The sequence below is a fragment of the Erythrolamprus reginae genome, chromosome Z (genome assembly GCF_031021105.1).
Source record: "Erythrolamprus reginae isolate rEryReg1 chromosome Z, rEryReg1.hap1, whole genome shotgun sequence".
Lineage (NCBI taxonomy): Eukaryota > Metazoa > Chordata > Lepidosauria > Squamata > Dipsadidae > Erythrolamprus > Erythrolamprus reginae.
This window is the reverse complement of record NC_091963.1, coordinates 32,404,048-32,422,604: the sequence shown is the minus strand read 5'-3', so window position 1 is coordinate 32,422,604 and position 18,557 is coordinate 32,404,048. Positions and strand designations below refer to the sequence as shown.

The window sequence follows — 18,557 nt, the reverse complement described above, 5'->3', positions numbered from 1 at the left end:
TCAGAGAACAGACGAGTCAAATCATTTGGGAATGACTTGATTCTGTTGGATGTGAGGAATTGGTTAAGATCCTGCGTACTGCAAACACCATCATCTACATATTATATCCGTGTCCCGGCTTGGCTGACTAAAGCTGCCCCAGAGGTGGCAGGTGGGTGGATCCAAGCAATGGTGAACTCATCCTTGTTGAAGGGGGTATTTCCGGCTTCCTTTAAAGAGGCACTAGTGGGCTACTTACTGAAGAGGACATTGCTGGATCCTACTATGTGGGACAATATTTGCCCAGCCTCCCACTAATCCCTTTTTAGGAAAGATGATTGATAAGTTGATGGTGTTGCAATTCCAAGGTCCCTGGAGGAAACAGACTATCTGGACTCTTTTCATTCAGGTTTCAGTCCTTGACATGGGACAAAAATTACATTGGTCATGCTTATGGTGGATCTGTGGTAGGAGTGGGATATGCTATAACTATATTTACTATCCTTGACCTCTTTGAGGCTTTTGATACCATTGACCATAGTATTTTTGGGGCCAGCTTAGAGAGTCGGGGGTTGGCAGTGCAGTTTTGTGCTGGTTCACTTCCTTCCTCCAAAGCTGGACCCAATTGGAAATAAGAGGTCCAACTCACAGGCTTTTCTCTATGGAGTACCAATGTTTTTGGTGCTCTCCCTGTTTTTTAACATCCTCACAAAAGTGCTGGTGAAATCACCCATCGCCATATGAATTGGTATTACCAAAATGCTGGTGATACTCAGCTGTATATTTCTATCCCAGCAGGTGAAGTGAATGATGCAGTGGGCATTCTTTCATAGTGCTAAGTTGCATTGGTTGCCGATCAATTTCTGGTCACAATTCAAAGTGTTGGTTTTGATCTATAAAGTCCTTCATGGCATCGGACCAGAATATCTCCGGGACCACCTTCTGCCACACAAATCCCAGCGACAATGTCATCTGGCGGGTCCCAGGGGAAGAGCCTTCTCTGTGGTGGCCCCAACCCTCTGGAACCAGCTCCCCCCAGAGATTAGGATTGCCCCCACCCTCCTTGCCTTTCATAAACTCCTTAAAACCCACTTCTGCCATCAGGCATGAGGGAAATGAGGTATCTCCCCTTGCCTATGTAGTTTTATTTATGGTATGTTTGTGTGTATGATTTTTAAATAATGGGGTTTTTAGACTTTTAATGTTAGATTTGTTATTTTAGACTTTTAATATTAGTTCATCATTGTATATTTTTTTATCACTGTTGTGAGCCACCCCGAGTCTGCGGAGAGGGGCGGCATACAAATCTAATAAATAATAATAATAATAAAAAAAAAATTAAAAAATAATAATTTGTCTTTGTTTATTGTATGTACTATTTACTGTTGTAAGCTGCCTGGAGTTCCATTGGGATTGGGCAGCATATAAATCAAATTAATTAAATTAAATTAAATCAAAATAATCTATCTGATGTGCCAATTGCATCCATTCTTGAACTGGGAAGTCTTATTCACAGCCACCTGCTGTTTGAATTACTGTAAGGTGAACAACATGGGGCTGCCCTTCAAGGCCATCTAGAAACTTGCAACTGGTCTAGAACCGGGATAGGCAAAGTTGGTTCTTCTATGACTTATGGACTTCAACTCCCAGAATCCCTGAGCCAATCATGCTAGCTCAGGAATTCTGGGAGTTGAGGTCCACATGTCATAGAAGAGCCAACTTTGCCTACCTCTGGTCTGGAATACAGTGATCCCTCGATTATCGCGAGGGTTCCGTTCCAAGACCCCTCGCGATAATCGATTTTTCACGATGTAGGGTTGCGGAAGTAAAAACACCATCTGCGCATGCGCGCCCTTTTTTTTCATGGCCGTGCATGCGCAGATGGTGGAGTTTGCGTGGGCGGCGGGGGAAGACCCAGGGAAGGTTCCTTCGGCCGCCCAGCAGCTGATCTGCTCGGTAGCGCAGCAGCATTGAGCAGACGAAGATCGGGGTTTCCCCGCCGCCCACGCAAAGGGGAAACCCCGATTCGGCTCCTCGCTGCTGCTGCGCTACCGAGCAGATCAGCTGCTGGGCGGCCGCAGCAGCAGCGAGCAGACAAAGATCGGGGTTTCCCCGCCGCCCACGCAAAGGGGAAACCCCGATTCGGCTCCTCGCTGCTGCTGCGCTACCGAGCAGATCAGCTGCTGGGCGGCCGAAGGAACCTTCCCTGGGTCTTCCTCGCTGATGCCCCCGCTCGCCCGCCCGCCCGCCCGCCCGCCCGCCGCCCGCCAGCAAGAGGGGGAGAGATAGAGAAAGAGAGAGAAGGAAAGAACGAGATGAGAGAGGGAGGAAGAGTGTGAGAGAGGAAGAAGCAAGATAGAGAAAGAGAGAGAGAAAGAAAGATGAGAAAGGAAGGAAGAGAGTGACGTCATCGGGTGGGAAAAATCGCGATATAGCGTTTCGCGAAGAACGAGATCGCGAAAATCGAGGGATCACTGTATAGTGAACACAGAGTTTTGGGTGCACCCACAGTTCACCCACTAACACCTGCTGCAAGAGCTGCACTGGGCTTCCAATTGCTTTCTGGGTGCGATTCAAAGTGCTGGTTCTCCTCTTTAAACCTCTATAGGTCACGGGACCATCTCTGATTGAGGATACCTTCCATCTCATTAGGTTACATAGGATGGAAATGCTCCAGATCCCCTTCCTTAAATGTTGCCATTTGATAGGATCTCGAAGTCATGCCTTCTCAGTGGCTCCCCTAGTCCTTTGGAACAGCCTCCCACCAGAGACCAATGGGACCTCTGTCGTTCTGCCAGTTATGAAGAGTTGACTTTTCCCTAAGCATTGGGCTAGCATGAAGGGTTTGAGTGGTGAGGATGTTTTGGCACCTGCTATAATCTTTGTAAATTAGGTAAATAAATAAAAATATAAATTAGATAAACAAAAAATACATAAATAATGATCACACACAGAGAGAGACTGTAGAATTTATTAATGCAACATGGATTCTGCCACATGAATCCCAGCGACCAGTTAAGTCCCACAGAGTTGGCCTTCTCCGGATCCCGTCGACTAAACAATGTCGTTTGGCGGGACCCAGGGAAAGAGCCTTCCCTGTGGTGGCCCCGACCCTCTGGAACCAGCTCCCTCCGGAGATTAGAACTGCCCCCGCCCTCCTTGCCTTTCGCAAACTCCTTAAAACCCATCTCTGCCGTCAGGCATGGTGGAATTGAGACACTTCCCCCGGGCCTATACAGTTTATGCATGGTATGGTTGTGTGTATGTTTGCTTTTAATAATGGGGTTTTTTTTAGTGTTTTTTTAAATTATTAGATTTGTTGTACATTGTTTTGTTGTTGCTGTGAGCCGCCCCGAGTCTACGGAGAGGGGCGGCATACAAATCTAATAAATAAATAAATAAGTAAAGTAAAGTAAAATAAAATAAAATAAAATAAAATAAAATAAAAAAGGGGTTTAAATTTTTGCCAGATTCTCTAGTTAAGAGAAGACTCCTGGAGAAAGAAAATCATTTTAACAGGAGCAGAGGACAATAAATAGAAAATAACCACATTATTTGCTCAAGCATTAGGACCAGTTCTTACATAAATGATATTACTTGCCCAAGAAAGGCATGCTAAGTATTTGATGAAGCAAAGCCTGTTAGAACTGTAAATAAAACCTGCTGAAGTCCAGGGTGCAGATGAGTCAGTTACCAAACCAGGTAGCAACCGTGGAAGGAATATAATTGTTGTGTCATGCCATCGTTTTGGAAGAAAATGCTTCAGGTATTTAAGTATGCTTTTGTTTTCCATTTATGTTCCACCTGTCATGCTGGACAAAAAAAAATAAGGATACAATTTATGTTGCATAAACAAAAGAAGATTAAAAAGAATATTTCAGACACATTCTCCTGAATGGATTGAAAACTTAAAGAATGTGAACATAGCATTAGAAAACAACCAGATTCATTTCAGCAAGCTGCACTAGGGGAGGGAAAGAGAAAATACAAATATCAACCTACTGTCCTACTGCTTCTTTTGCTTTCCTTGAAATTCCTTAGATATCCTTGCCTGAGCTGGAGCTAATTGTTCCAAAACATTTCTCTGAAAACCCCCCTGAATGCAGGAGATACAAGGATGTTTGTGCCAAAGAGTAAAGCTAGATCTTGGGAATAGCCTGCCAAAGATACTAAGCTAGGATTAGTCTGTGCAAAACAAAAAGATGTTGTTCTTCTCCACATCCACAAAATAAAAAGTACCATAGTTGGATTTAATTTTGTACTTAATTTTAAATCATAGAAACATAGAAGACTGACGGCAGAAAAAGACCTCATGGTCCATCTAGTCTGCCCTTATACTATTTCCTGTATTTTATCTTACAATGGATATATGTTTACCCCAGGCATGTTTAAATTCAGTTACTGTGGATTTACCAACCACGTCTGCTGGAAGTTTGTTCCAAGGATCTACTACTCTTTCAGTGAAATAATATTTTCTCATGTTGCTTTTGATCTTTCCCCCAACTAACTTCAGATTGTGTTCCCTTGTTCTTGTGTTCACTTTCCTATTAAAAACACTTCCCTCCTGGACCTTATTTAACCCTTTAACATATTTAAATGTTTCGATCACGTCCCCCCTTTCCCTTCTGTCCTCCAGACTATGCAGATTGAGTTCATTAAGTCTTTTCTGATACGTTTTATGCTTAAGACCTTCCACCCTTCTTGTAGCCCATCTTTGGACCCGTTCAATTTTGTCAATATCTTTTTGTAGGTGAGGTCTCCAGAACTGAACACAGTATTCCAAATGTGGTCTCACCAGCGCTCTATATAAGGGGATCACAATCTCCCTCTTCCTGCTTGTTATACTTCTAGCTATGCAGCCAAGCATCCTACTTGCTTTTCCTACTGCCCGACCACACTGCTCACCCATTTTGAGACTGTCAGAAATCACTACCCCTAAATCCTTCTCTTCTGAAGTTTTTGCTAACACAGAACTGCCAATGCAATACTCAGATTGAGGATTCCTTTTCCCCAAGTGCATTATTTTACATTTGGAAACATTAAACTGCAGTTTCCATTGCTTTGACCATTTATCTAGTAAAGCTAAATCATTTACCATATTACAGACCCCTCCAGGAATATCAACCCTATTGCACACTTTAGAGTCATTTGGCAATCCCTACCAAACCTTCCCCTATGTCACTCACAAACATATTAAAAAGAATAGGACCCAGAACAGACCCTTGTGGCACACCGCTTGTAACCTGTCTCTGCTCAGAATACTCGCCATTAACAATAACTCTCTGATGTCTATGCTTCAGCCAGCTTGAAATCCACTGAGCTATCCAGGGATTAAGTCCAATCTTCACTAATTTATCTATCAGTTCTTTATGTGGAACTGATAGGCACAGGTGAACACAAGAACAAGGGGACACAATCTGAAGTTAGTTGGGGGAAAGATCAAAAGCAACATGAGAAAATATTATTTTACTGAGAGTAGTAGATCCTTGGAACAAACTTCCAGCAGATGTGGTAGATAAATCCACAGTAACTGAATTTAAACATGCCTGGGATAAACATATATCCATCCTAAGATAAAATACAGAAAATAGTATAAGGGCAGACTAGATGGACCATGAGGTCTTTTTCTGCCGTCAGACTTCTATGTTTCTATGTTCTATGTATCAAAGGCTTTGCTGAAGTCCATCAAATCAATTAATTTTAAAAAGTTGTTAGCATTTAATAATTTTGCCTAACATACAAAACTGTCTTTTAAGTGGACTCCATATAATTACATCCATGAAGTTTGTTTGCCAGTTATTGAAACAGTTTGTTATTAAAATACCTTCTTCTGATTTTTTTTAAAAAAAACATTCTAGCATCGCTTTAGTGTTACATTAAAAATTATAATTTGGTATCCAGTTTTAGAAGTGCCCTGCTAGTCTCCCTTTCAAATTGGCATCTGTTTTTCCCATTGCCTGGCATTCCCTCAAGACTTGTCAATAACTTGCAAATAGAGAACAGGAAATCAACTTATGACCACAATTGACTGTAAAGTGAGAAATTTATTGAGTTTTGCCCCATTTTACATAGTTTCTTGCCATAGTTTGTTAAGTTAATCACTGCAACTGTTAAGTTAGCAGCACGAATCGAGCTCCCGCGTTGGCTTCATTTGTCAGGTCACAAAAAGTAATCACGTGATCCTGGGACACTGCAACTGTCAGAAATGAGTCACTTGCCATGCATCTCAATTATGATCATGTGATCATGGGTGTCTGGCTACGGTTGTAAAAGTGTGAAAAATGATCATAAGTTGCTTTTTTATAACTCTGAACATTCACTAAGTGAACTGTTGTAAATCGAGGACTACCTGTTGTTGTTATAGCCACTCATTTTGCTGAAATAAAAAGGTAACCGCACTTTTATGGTAAAAAGAAGTATTTCATTTCTTCATCTATTGGATCATTGGTTTTAATACTATCATTCATAAATGAGTGTTTCTTATTTGTATCCCACTTTTATTATTTTTACCAATAACTCAAAGCAGCAAACATATCTAATGTACCTTCCTCCTGTTGTACCCATAACAACAAATCTGTCAAGTGAGTTGGGTTGAGCAAGAGTGCCTGGCCCAAGGTCACCCAGCTGTCTTGTCAAGGCTGAAGTGGAGGAGAATTCATCCTCCTGCTTTCTCGCCTCCTGCCTTAGCCCTAGACTTTTTAACAAGCTGTTGAAAATTGCTCACAAGATTTCAGTGGGTTAGCTATCCAGTGTTGATAAAATTATGCAGCCAACAATCCTTTTCTTTTTTGCTCACTGGAGAATTCCTCTTTTTTTCCACCAGCCTTTGGTACTTTTATAATGGTAAGCTCAGAGTAAATTCACACAACATCGTTATCCCATTCAAACTACAACATTATGAATCAAAAACCATAGACCACTGTACATCTAGGTTATTAAAGAGAATAATAGCTTCTTGTGCTAAAATTATAGTGGATTTTTTTAATAAAACAGAAGAACTTTGAAATTTATTCAGGAACTGCATATAAAAGTAGCAAATTAATCTTAATTGTAGACCCTGATACAGTTGAAATAGCACAAAAAGATAGTAACTAGCACATTAGAAAAAAATTAAAACTTTTTTAAAAGAGAAACTATAAACCAGCCCAATTAGAAACAAAGAATTATTGCAGAGTTCAAATCCCTTTTACAGCTTTCTTGACATAGTTGCTGTTCTGCCGGCAACCGCCCGTAATTACAGGGTAATCCAGGAAGACACATGCCACACAATAAAAGGAAAACCCAAAAGTTTTTATAAACAGAAAAACAGAAACAGCTCCCTTTTTAAATGTCAAAGGGATTTTCTGGTACACACAAGGCACAGGTGAAATGCAATCCAATTGCTCACCCAATAACTGGGAAATTGAATCCAATTCTAAAGTCCAGAGAGTCCACACATACAATCCTGAACAGCAAAAACCACGATCTTGACAAACAATGAATCAGATAAACTGCCATGAGGCTAACACACCAGGCTGCACTTTTATCTGTAGCACTAATTACAGCTGCCCCACCCAACCACAGGTGGCCTCATTTTCTCTTGTAATAATCCTTCAGTTGTTGTCTCCGATGCATCACTCTACACATGCGTGGATGTGTCATTAATTCTTCTTCAGAATCCAGGGATGATACAGATGATTGATCTCCTCCTGGGCTGCCTGCCAAACTCCCCTCTTCCCTGTCACTCACACTTCCTTGGTCAGAGGAGACAGATTCTACTGGAAGCAAAACAGGCCTGCGGCATGTGGATGTCTCCCCCACATCCATCTCCACATTGCTTGGGGCAGGAGCTGGGGCAGAGCTAACCACAACATTTGTTATGCTTCTCCATTGACTTTGCTTGTCAGGTCATTAAAGGTAATCATGACCTGAGACACGACAAGTCATAAATATGAGTCAATTTGCAAGCCTCTGAATTTTGATATGTGATCATGGAGAAGTTGCCACGGTTACTGATGTAGCTTTGAATTGTTACTAAATAAACTACTATAAGTCGAGGACTATGTTAACATGTTTTTGCACGGTGGATTTTTATAATATCTTGTAATTTATGAAAAAAAGACACCCCTCCATCAAAAAGGATACAGGAAATAAGTAATTTTACTCATTCTTTGAAATGATTGATATACACTGTTCAATAAAATAAAGGGAACACTTAAACAACACAATATAACTCCAAGTAAATCAAACTTCTGTGAAATCAAACTGTCCATTTAGAAAGCAACACTGATTGACAATCAATTTCACATGCTGTTGTGCACATTCAACTTTGTACAGAACAAAGTATTTAATGAGAATATTTCATTCATTCAAATCCAGGATGTTATTTGAATGTTCCCTTTTTTTTTTTAGCAGTATAGTTTATGACATCCTAGGTCAGTCATTCTGTAGGCAAAATACACACATCCTTGTACTGCGCGTATGAAAATTCCAAACTTTAGCTATGTACATGGATAAAACATCTTTACTATTCCTAAACCTCTTGTGGTGAACCTTGGAAGATAGGGGAGCATTTTCTTCATTATTGATTATTGGTCAGTGAATATATAATGAATGTGTATTGAATAAAATATTGAGAATTAGTGCTTCTGGTGGGCTACCATATGACAGAATATCAGCTTCAACCAGATCTCTTATATACCATGAACACGCTGATAGAGAATACTGTACATAATTTCCCATAGCAACTAGTCATTGTGGAAAATCAGACCTTTGAATGCATAATGCTGTAAAGTTTTCTGTTGTGTCGTTTGATGGCCTACATCAGCACTCCTTAATTTGGTGTTCCATAGATGGATTGGGAATTCCCAGAATTTGCAGACTTAATAGCCATAGGAATTATGAAAAATGCAATTGAGTTGCATCTGGAGGATACTAGAGGAGGCTCAGGAAGTGAAGTCAACATCAAACAAAATCTAAGGTGAGATCAATAGCTCAAGACACTGAAATGGAAAATTCAGATGGTACCCCTTTTCTTAAATGTAACATTAAATAAATTTGTTGAGTTTCAGTGCTAAGAAAAACAAACAAACACACAATCCCTAAAATTTTCAGCTTAACTTTGTATCCAAGGGCCAAACCACCTCTTATCCAGGCCTTACAGTAAATAATGGTTATCAGAAAACTTTCCTTCAAGGACATTTAACCTTAACACTCATCTCTTTGAATTTTTTACTCTGCCTTTTCCTAAAGAGAATAGCTTCCCACTATAAAGGCTTTTAAAATTCTTTTTTAAAAAGTTATGTTTATATCTACAGCTTTTTTACTAAACAGATTCATAATAGTAGTAAATATGCCTTTACCAAGAAGAGGGACAGAGCACACACCTATTTTGTGGGTGGATAGTTACAAAATGACACTTCATTATCCAAATCATGGCTTCCGCTGGGGATTCCCACTTCCAAACAGGACTAGCCTGGTTTAGAAATTGATGTTAATCAAAATAAACTCAGGAGCAAAGTTTGTATGCTTCATCCAATTTAAAGTAAGAGCTTTGTTACTTTTCCACAATTGCAACCCTGGACATCTTGTACGTGGGGCAACATTCATTAATATTGCAAGAAAACAGGCTTGAAAATCTCTTATGCCGCAAAACCCTCGTTTTATGATTGGCTTCTCAGAGGACCCTCTTTCTACTGCTAGTAGAACAAGCAAAATCCACTTCCATATTCTTAGGCAAATTCTGCTCAGTTTTAGGACATCATTTTATAGGCTTTGATTCAGAACAGCCTGATGCCAAGTTAATTCCACTAATCATGACACTTCCTGTAAAATGTGGTTTCTGCAATTTGATTAGTACACAACAGGATTTGTTTTAATTGGAATTCCTGTTTAGTCTATAACCGTGATGATACCCAGTTGTACATCTCCACCCCATGTCCAGTCAACGAAGCAATGGGTGTGATGTGCCGGTGCCTGGAGGCTGTTGGGATCTGGATGGGTGTCAACAGACTCAAACTCAACCCTGATAAGACGGAGTGGCTGTGGGCTTTGGCTCCCAGGGACAATTTCATCTGTCCATCCATTACCTTGAGGGGGGGATCATTGACCCCCTCAGAGAGGGTCCGCAACTTGGGCGTCCTCCTCGATCCACAGCTCACATTAGAGAAACATCTTTCAGCTGTGGCGAGAGGGGCGTTTGCCCAGGTTTGCCTGGTGCACCAGTTGCGGCCCTATTTTGGACCAGGAGTCACTGCTCACAGTCACTCATGCCCTCATCACCTCGAGGCTCGACTACTGTAACGCTCTCTACATGGGGCTACCTTTGAAAAGTGTTTGGAAACTTCAGATCGTGCAAGACTAAGCAAGATTGTGACTACAATTAAATAGACACTTGATTACTATATTTCTCTAGATTTTCTTTTTCTTCCTTAATATATCTTTTGAAGTATACTATAAATATATACTACATATTATAAACATTGTTAAATGTTGTTATATTATATATTAAGTTATATATTAACCAAATAGTATAAAATAATTGTTTAAGTAAGCAGTTTGTAGAAACAAAGATATAGAATATTACATTACAATAATATACAATATAGTGATAAGAAAAATAAGAAATAAGTAAATAAGATAAGTTAGTGTGATAGAGTGTTTAGTAATAGCATAAAACTGTTATGAATAAGATAGAAATTTGATATATGAGTGTTGTATGGGATACATTTGTGCAAAAACTAAGAATGTCAAATATCATCTAACAAAAACAGGAAAGAAAATAACATTAAATCCATCTAAAATTTACCCTGCACAATGTATACAGAGATCTGTTGATAGCATGCTGGGAGCAGAAAAAGCAGGTTTAGCAATTAATATGCAAAGCATGCAATTAATGTTGCCTCCCAAGGACAATTCCATCTGTCCGTCCATTACCCTGGGGGGAGAATCATTGACCCCCTCAGAGAGGGTCCGCAACTTGGGCGTCCTCCTCAATCCACAGCTCCCATTAAAGAAATACCTTTCAGCTGTGGCGAGGGGGGCGTTCGCCCAGGTTCGCCTGGTGCACCAGTTGCGACCCTATTTGGACCAGGAGTCACTGCTCACAGTCACTCATGCCCTCATCACCTCGAGGCTCGACTACTGTAACGCTCTCTACATGGGGCTACCTTTGAAAAGTGTTTGAAAACTTCAGATCGTGCAGAATGCAGCTGCGAGAGCAATCATGGGCTTCCCTAGGTATGCCCATGGTACACCAACACTCTGCATTGGTTGCCGATCAGTTTTCGGTCACAATTGAAAGTGTTGGTTATGACCTATAAAGCCCTTCATGGCATAGGACCAGAATATCTCCGGGACCGCCTTCTGCCGCACGAATCCCAGCGACCAGTCAGGTCCCACAGAGTTGGCCTTCTCCGGGTCCCATCGACTAAACAATGTCGTTTGGCATGACCCAAGGGAAGAGCCTTCTCTGTGGCGGCCCCGATTCTCTGGAACCAGCTCCCCCCAGATATCAGAATTGCCCCCACCCTCCTTGCCTTTCGTAAGCTCCTTAAAACCCACCTCTGTCAAAAGGCATGGGGGAATTGAGATACTCCTTTCCCCCCAGGCCTATACAATTTATGCATGGTATGTTTGTGTGTATGCTTGGTTTTAATAAGGGTTCTTAGTTATTTTAAATATTAGATTTGTCATACGCTGTTTTATTGCTGTTGTTAGCCGTCCCGAGTCTATGGAGAGGGGCGGCATACAAATCTAATAAATAAATAAAATAAACTTATAGCGCATGTGCCATAACTGGCCCTCGGAGCCCTCTCTGCAGGCATGCAAGGCGTTGACCAGCTCAGCTCCACTGCGCATGCATGTGCGAGTGTCTCCCCTGGCCAGCTGATTTTCAGGTCAAACAAGCCCATGCTTTCTTCTCACTTTCTGCTGCTCATGCCTTCCTAGATTTCTGGAGATTCCACCTCAGCGCTACTTGGGCACGCAAGGCCTTTCCCCTCTCTCAGCTCCATTTGGGGAAAGAGGCTTTTCCCTCCCTCCCAGGTGAAGAGGATTTTCCCCTTCCCAGCTGCCTTTGGGGAAAGAGGATTTCTTTCCACCCTTTGGGGAAAGAGGCTTCCCTCCTCCCCACCCCCCAGCTGTTTTGGGATGGGAGACTTTTTGCCTCTCCCAGCACCGTTTTGAGATCCGAGGCCAAAACTGGGAGGGGTGCATAGCGGGACTTGCAGGAGGGCATTGCATTACAACATAACAACACACAACATGTGTGACAGTGCGTGCACACACTTTTGGCAGCCGAGGGAAAAAAGGTTCACCATCCCTATTTTATAATATATTCTTGCCTGTCCACCTTTATTCAATATGTTTGATTGATTTTAATAAAGCTGATTTCTATGTATGCTGTTACTGACTTACAATATCATATAGTAATTCTAAGCATCATGAAAAGTTATATTAAATATGGGGCTAAATGGTAGGAAGTCTTCTAACCTATAGCAAAAAAGTTACATTTTACCACTTTGTGGTCCCAATTTCTCTTTGAATTACTTTATTAGGTATCCAACGTAGCCCCAACATGGAGTCCATTCTGTTCCCCCTTTCCCACAATAATTAGTAAATTATTTTGAAATGGAAAACACATTACAATTCAGACTCAAATAATTGAATTTTGTTTAATTGCGTGAATACTCTCCCTAGAAGTAACAAATCCCAACTCTGCTGATTTTGCATCACTGGCTTCTCCAAAAATATGATCCCTCACTTTCCATGAACATTTGTTAGACTAATGTTGTCTTCTAACCAGTTTATGACCTTGGAGCCAAGTTATATATTAAATGTTCATATAAAGTCTTGACTTCTCAACACCTCCCCACTATTCAAAAAGCAGAAACAACAGGTCAAAATTGTATCATGGAGATATTCCAATATCTAAATTTATAACACTTGATTCTCAGGTGCCCTTTCTTATTCATTATTCCTGATGTGGATCCAGTAAGGCCTAGTGCCAAAGAACCAAAGAAAAAAATCAGGCTTTGGCCAAGAGCTTTCACTTTCTTTCTGCAGTCTAGCCAGAAACAGATGTTTTCACCCACACAGACATGTGTCAGAAATCCAAGCAAAACTATACATTTATTCCAGAATGCTAAGAATATTGCTATTATACAAATACAGTATAAACTCAAAAGTCACAAGATAAAAAAGTACAAACTCCATTTAATAAATATATCTAACCATTTCAGTTCATTCAAAATTGAAGGGTGGTTTCTACCTTGGATGTTTGACCCAGCAAACTATACAAACTTAGTATAAATATATTTGTACATAATACCATCTTATGCCAATTAAAAACAAAAGAATGTAATAAACCTGCTACCAATTAGCAGACAAGAGGCATTTACGCTCCTAAAAAGAGCAAGTATCTTTCTTATGCCTGCAGCTTTTAAAACCACATGGTTTATATGTAATTAACAAAAAAGACCAATCAAATAAATTGAAAACCCATCTTACTTCAGATAACTTAACAAGAAATCCAATTGCACCCCATCTTTACTAGAAAGCAATACAATTTTTCATTGAAAGAATGATACTGTTAATGTGTCAGATATTAACATAAAGTAATTGTTATGCTATCAGCCATATAGGCCAGAAAAAAAATCTATAGGAAAATAAAGAATGAAATTAAATTTTATTTTGGCTGTGAACAGCCTAGAAAAATTGCAAAAGGGAAAAAAATCTTCTTTTCAAGAACGGTGTGTATGGAAATAAACATTATATACACAAAACAAAATATAGGAAAATAACTAGCATCTGATAATCTATAGATAAGCATTCATTATAAATTTCACTCTCCCTTTCCTTCTCTTCAGGTTTTTGCTCCATGTAAGAATTACAACTGCTAGAGAGAGAGAAATGGAGAACAATTAAGGCACCAGAACAGCAGGCAGAAGATGTAATGCCTATCTCAGGAAAAGGCATTCTGCTCAACGTACATCTTGGACAAGGACATTGCCATAGTTTTGGCCAGCTCTTCGTCCCTCTTACGCTGCATCTGAGTCTTCCTGCACCACTCTTCATATTCTGGGTTGGGACACTGACAATCTAACACAGCATCATAGTGGCCATTGCTAAGCCAGCTCAACCAAATGCTGGCTCGGCTCGGATCCTCGGGGCCCAGGTAGTGGGTCATGGTGGAGACGGTGGGGCTCTCGCATCTGCCTCCGGTGGTGAGGTGGATATTGATATTCAGCATTTGCCCCATGGCCAGAAGCTCAGGGTAGCCCGCCCAGGCGCAGTCCTGGGCAGCGTTGATGAGGAACTCTCCCACGTCACCTTCGATGATGGGCGCGAAGTGCTCCAGGTGGTCGGCAATGTAGTGCACTGTCTGCTCGCGAAGATCCCCGTGCAGCCGCTGGTCCCCATTGATGGCTTTGCAGACGGCCCGGTACAAACAGTTGCCGTCGGGAATGATATAGAAGCGGAAGCGGCCTTTGTGCCGCAGGTACTTGTCTTGCTTCTCCACCTCGGCCAGGTACAGCGCCAGCTTTTCACTCCTCTCCGTCTGACGCAACTGGCTGGAGCTCGCCTCCTCGGCAAGTTTCAATGTGGTGGCGGTCTGAGATTCCACTGCAAGCCCTGAGTAGGAGCCGGCTTCCGCCGCCGCCGCCGCCGCTTCCAAGGCCTGGCAATGCTCGTTGAAGCGGAGACCATGATTGCTGGGCTCCGGCTGCAAGGTTGGCTGGGCGGCGGCCGCGACTTCGCCCCCACTGCTTTCCAGCAGCAACCACGAGAAGTTCTTGGGAGCCGCCTGTGGGTCCAGCTCCTCCACAGCTCCGACGGACTCCGAGTGCGGCACCAGTTGGATAGGGTCGACTCTCTCAATCTGCCGGCAGCGGGTCATTTGCGACGCCGAGCCAAAGACCTGCTGCTGCGGCTTCCTCTGGACGGGCCCCGCCGAGGGCATCAGTTCCAAGCAAGAGAAGGCGGGCATGGTGTTGGCTGCTCCGGCCGTGACGGCACTCGCGGTTCCTCCTCCGCCACCTCCGACTTCGCTCTCAATTCCAACCGGGCTTTGTCCCGCAGACTCCGGCGAGACTTTGAAGACAACTCCCGGCCCGCTGGACGCTCCGCTTCCCGGCGCCGCCGCGCCCGAGTAATGAGTGACGATAAAGCTGTAGAGCCGCATCCTCGGCTCTTTTATAGGCTGTTGCGGTGGCGGCGCTGACAAGCAACCCAGGATGGCTGCAGGGGCCGGGCTAGGGAGCAACCGCTGCTGCCGCTGCTTTGCCGCCGCCCCTCCGTGCAAGTAGCCAGAAAGGATGAGGCGAGCGAGTAAAAATAACCTCAGGCATCCCCGCCCCCCGGCGTCGGCGTCCTAAGAGCGCTTCCGCCCCCTCAGTTCCTCAAGCGGGCGGGGAGGCGGGTCCGCAGCAAACAGCGCCCCCTCCCTTCGCCCTCCCGCTTTCCTCGGGCCGCGCCGGAGCGGGAATTCCTGCTGCGCCACAGCTCTGGGCGGCTTCCTCCTCCCTTTCGTAGGCCTAAGCCCTCCTGGAAGGTACTGGAGGCCCGGCAGAGGGGGAGCGGCTAGGAGAGGCCGGGCCTTGTTTACTTCCCGCCCTTCAGCACGTTGCAAGACACACGTCGCCAAGATGGGAGGGGCTTGGCGTGGAGCCGAGCGGTCGCTCCCCGGCCACGTCCCCTGCTGGGGCGTTTGACAAGGCTTCCGGCAGAGGTTGGCCCAGTTCCCCACCTGCCACAGCCGGTTGGCCAAGGACGTTACCGCAAAAACGCAGACACGCGCGCGCGGCCGCGCGCTCACACACACACTAGCTTCGCTCTGTGTGCCGCCTCAGGAGATTTGGGGGGGGGCGGGGGGGGCAATAGGAATTACAGTACTCGCTTTGGAGTCCCATGGATCCGCTTTAGACGCCACGAGGAATTTGCAGTAGCAACAAGGAGCGAAGGGAAAGGAGAGTCCGCCAATGGTGATAGCCAGGCAAGAGCACTCTGGGGACGGCCACAGAGCTAGAAGCCCGGCTTAAATACAGTGAGAAAAATACTTTGAACATGTGTACAATGCTGAAGGAATGCAGAAAGAAATTATATTGCCCTTCGGCCATCTTGTGCTATTTCGTTTTACTTTTTTAAAGCAGTTGCTACTTGTGTGTGTTTTTGTGTGTGTGTGTGTGAGAGAGAGAGAAGCAAATAGTATTCTGTACCCGTTTGAAAACCAAATAAATTTTCTTGTTTAGGTTTAAAATGCTGAATAATCAAGATAGAAATGTATCAACAAGGGAGATCAGAGCAGCAAAAACAAGCCACTCTGAAAAGCTAAAGAATCTCCACAAATGAACCAGCAAACAGTGGAGAATTCTTAAACATCACTGGTTATGACAAACCACCTTTCCACTTGAACATGATTTACTGCAGGTTTGAAAGGAAACTACAGCCACCTATCGCCACAACCCTCATCTCAGACATACAAACAACAGCCAAACTTCCTCCAACTGACCCTATACGATTGGGTTCACAAACCCTAGTGATAACAGAAAAGGAAGAGCAAGGCCTAGTACACATACAAAAGCCAGGAAACACTCTGGGCCCAGACAAGATAATTCCTTCTTGCTTAAAAGTGTGTGTTGACCAAGGGGGTCCCATATTTATCTGAATCTTCAATAAATTACAGTAGTCCCTCACCTATCGCTGGTGTTATGTTCCAGACCTGGCCGCGATAGGTGAAATCCGCGATGGGGAATTTATCGACTGATAGTACTTATTTAAGTATTTATATTGTAATTGGTAAGTTTTCATTGTTTTAAGTGTTTATAAACCCTTCCCACACAGTATTTATTTTAGATACAGTATTTAAATACAGTATTTACAATTTTAGATATATATATTTTTTTTAAACCCTGCCGATCGAGTTCGGCGGGCTGTTTAAATCTGCCGATCGACTTCCTCAGAAACCCGCGATAAAGTGAAGCCGCAGTAGGTGAAGCGCGGTATAGCGAGGGACTACTGTACTACATATCTGCTATGTTCCTTCTTGCTTCAAATACTCTATCATCCCAGTGCTGAAAAAACCTACCATCAAGGAATTGAATGACTACAGACCAGTTGCTCTAACATCTGTAGTTATGAAAACCTTTGAAAGGCTAGTTCTGTCCCACCTAAAACCATCAGAACTACATTTAGACCCCTTGCAATTTGCATACTGAGCAAACAGATCAATAGGTGATGCTGTTGATATGGCTGTACACTACATCCTACATCTTGAATCTCCAAAGAATTGTCCTCTGCAGATTTTAGTTCAGCATTCAATACCATCATTCCAGACACTCTTCTAACTAAGCTGAACCTGCTCTGATCTCCCTTAATACATTTCTGGTCTGATTGTACAGCATTCTATCACCTTTTCTGTAAGCTTCCTCTTTGGAACAACATAACTGCTTAAGTTTAGCTGTGAACCAAGGTTTATTGTTACTATATATTCACAGGTTCCTGGTCGGTACATATAGGTCTTCACAAACTGACATATGATGTTACAGTACTTGTGAGTTCATCCAGGTCTGCAGAGGTATGTTCAAAAATATTTCAGTCCATGCAGTCAAAGCAGGTCTGTAGCTTTAACTTTGCCTCTTCAATCCAAGTCCTCACTGATTTAATTGTTCGTTTTGTGGATTTAAATCTTTGTAAGCAGCTACAAGGTGAATCATGCAATGATCAGAATGGCCCACAGCTGCTCATGGTAAGGATTGATAAGTATCTTTTAGTGTTTTATATAGCAGCGGTCTAAAATATTCTTGCCTCTGGTGGAACAATTGACATGCTGAAAATATTTTGGAAGCTGTTTCCTTAAGTTGCCTTTATTAAAATCACATAGAATAATGGCCAATGAATCTGGGTATTTGGCTTCAGCCTCCATAATCTGATCAGCTCAAGTTTGTAAAGCCTTGTTTAGAGAGGCTTGTGGCAGGAAAATAATGTGAATTTAGGTGGAGAATGTGAGTTTATAAGACTCTAAGTTTTCATCACAGAATTTGTGTATTATAATAATGTCCTGAGACCAGGTGTTGTTGATATATATACAGAAGCCTCTTCCCTTTTTCACCCAATAGTTCTACAATCTTGTCTGCTTTTGTACTGTACAACACACCAGATCTAACCAAATATACTAAGATCAAAATGCACAGTATCACAGATTTCATCAACCCATGCATTTTTATCTACTTTCTAGTTGATAAACAAATATACCAACAAATCAGAGGAACACCCATGTGGCCACCACCTTCAGGAGTTAAAGCAGAGACTGTAATACAATGTATAGAAACTTCAGTACTCTCACACATACAAGCAAAAGTATGAATCTGGTATGTAGGTGTTGTGGTTGGCTCTGGCCCAGATCCTGCTCCAAGGAATGTGGAGGTGGATGCAGGGGAAACATCAACATGTCATAGGTCTGTTTTATTGCCAACAGTCAGGTAGTGCAGTTTCCTTGGACGAAGAAGAAGGGGTATGTGACTTGGAATGGGGGGAGGGGGGCTTGGCAGTCTCCATTATCTTCAGTCAATTTGGATGAGGAAGTGTTAGACCCACGCAGG

At 42.6% G+C, this 18,557-nt stretch overlaps 2 protein-coding genes across 3 annotated transcripts in view; one reads left to right on the top strand and one right to left on the bottom strand.

Moving 5' to 3' along the window:
• Positions 1–12,618: 12,618 nt before the first annotated feature.
• Positions 12,619–15,712, bottom strand: OTUD1 (OTU deubiquitinase 1). Its single transcript, XM_070727221.1, has one exon. The coding sequence runs from the start codon at positions 15,140–15,142 to the stop codon at positions 13,922–13,924; it is 1,221 nt and encodes a 406-aa protein (XP_070583322.1). The 5' UTR covers positions 15,143–15,712; the 3' UTR covers positions 12,619–13,921.
• Positions 15,496–18,557, top strand: part of CZH10orf67 (chromosome Z C10orf67 homolog) — a 93,778-nt gene continuing 90,716 nt past the window's right edge. The window contains exons 1-2 of one of the 2 annotated variants that reach the window (XM_070727219.1): positions 15,496–16,003; positions 17,454–17,533. The gene's annotated coding sequence lies outside the window, so the exon portion shown is untranslated. The other variant, XM_070727220.1, reaches the window with a different exon arrangement.

Excerpts from the sequence above, each read along its gene's own strand:
- OTUD1 (XM_070727221.1), bottom strand. The coding sequence starts at position 15,142 with ATGCGGCTCTACAGCTTTATCGTCACTCATTACTCGGGCGCGGCGGCG.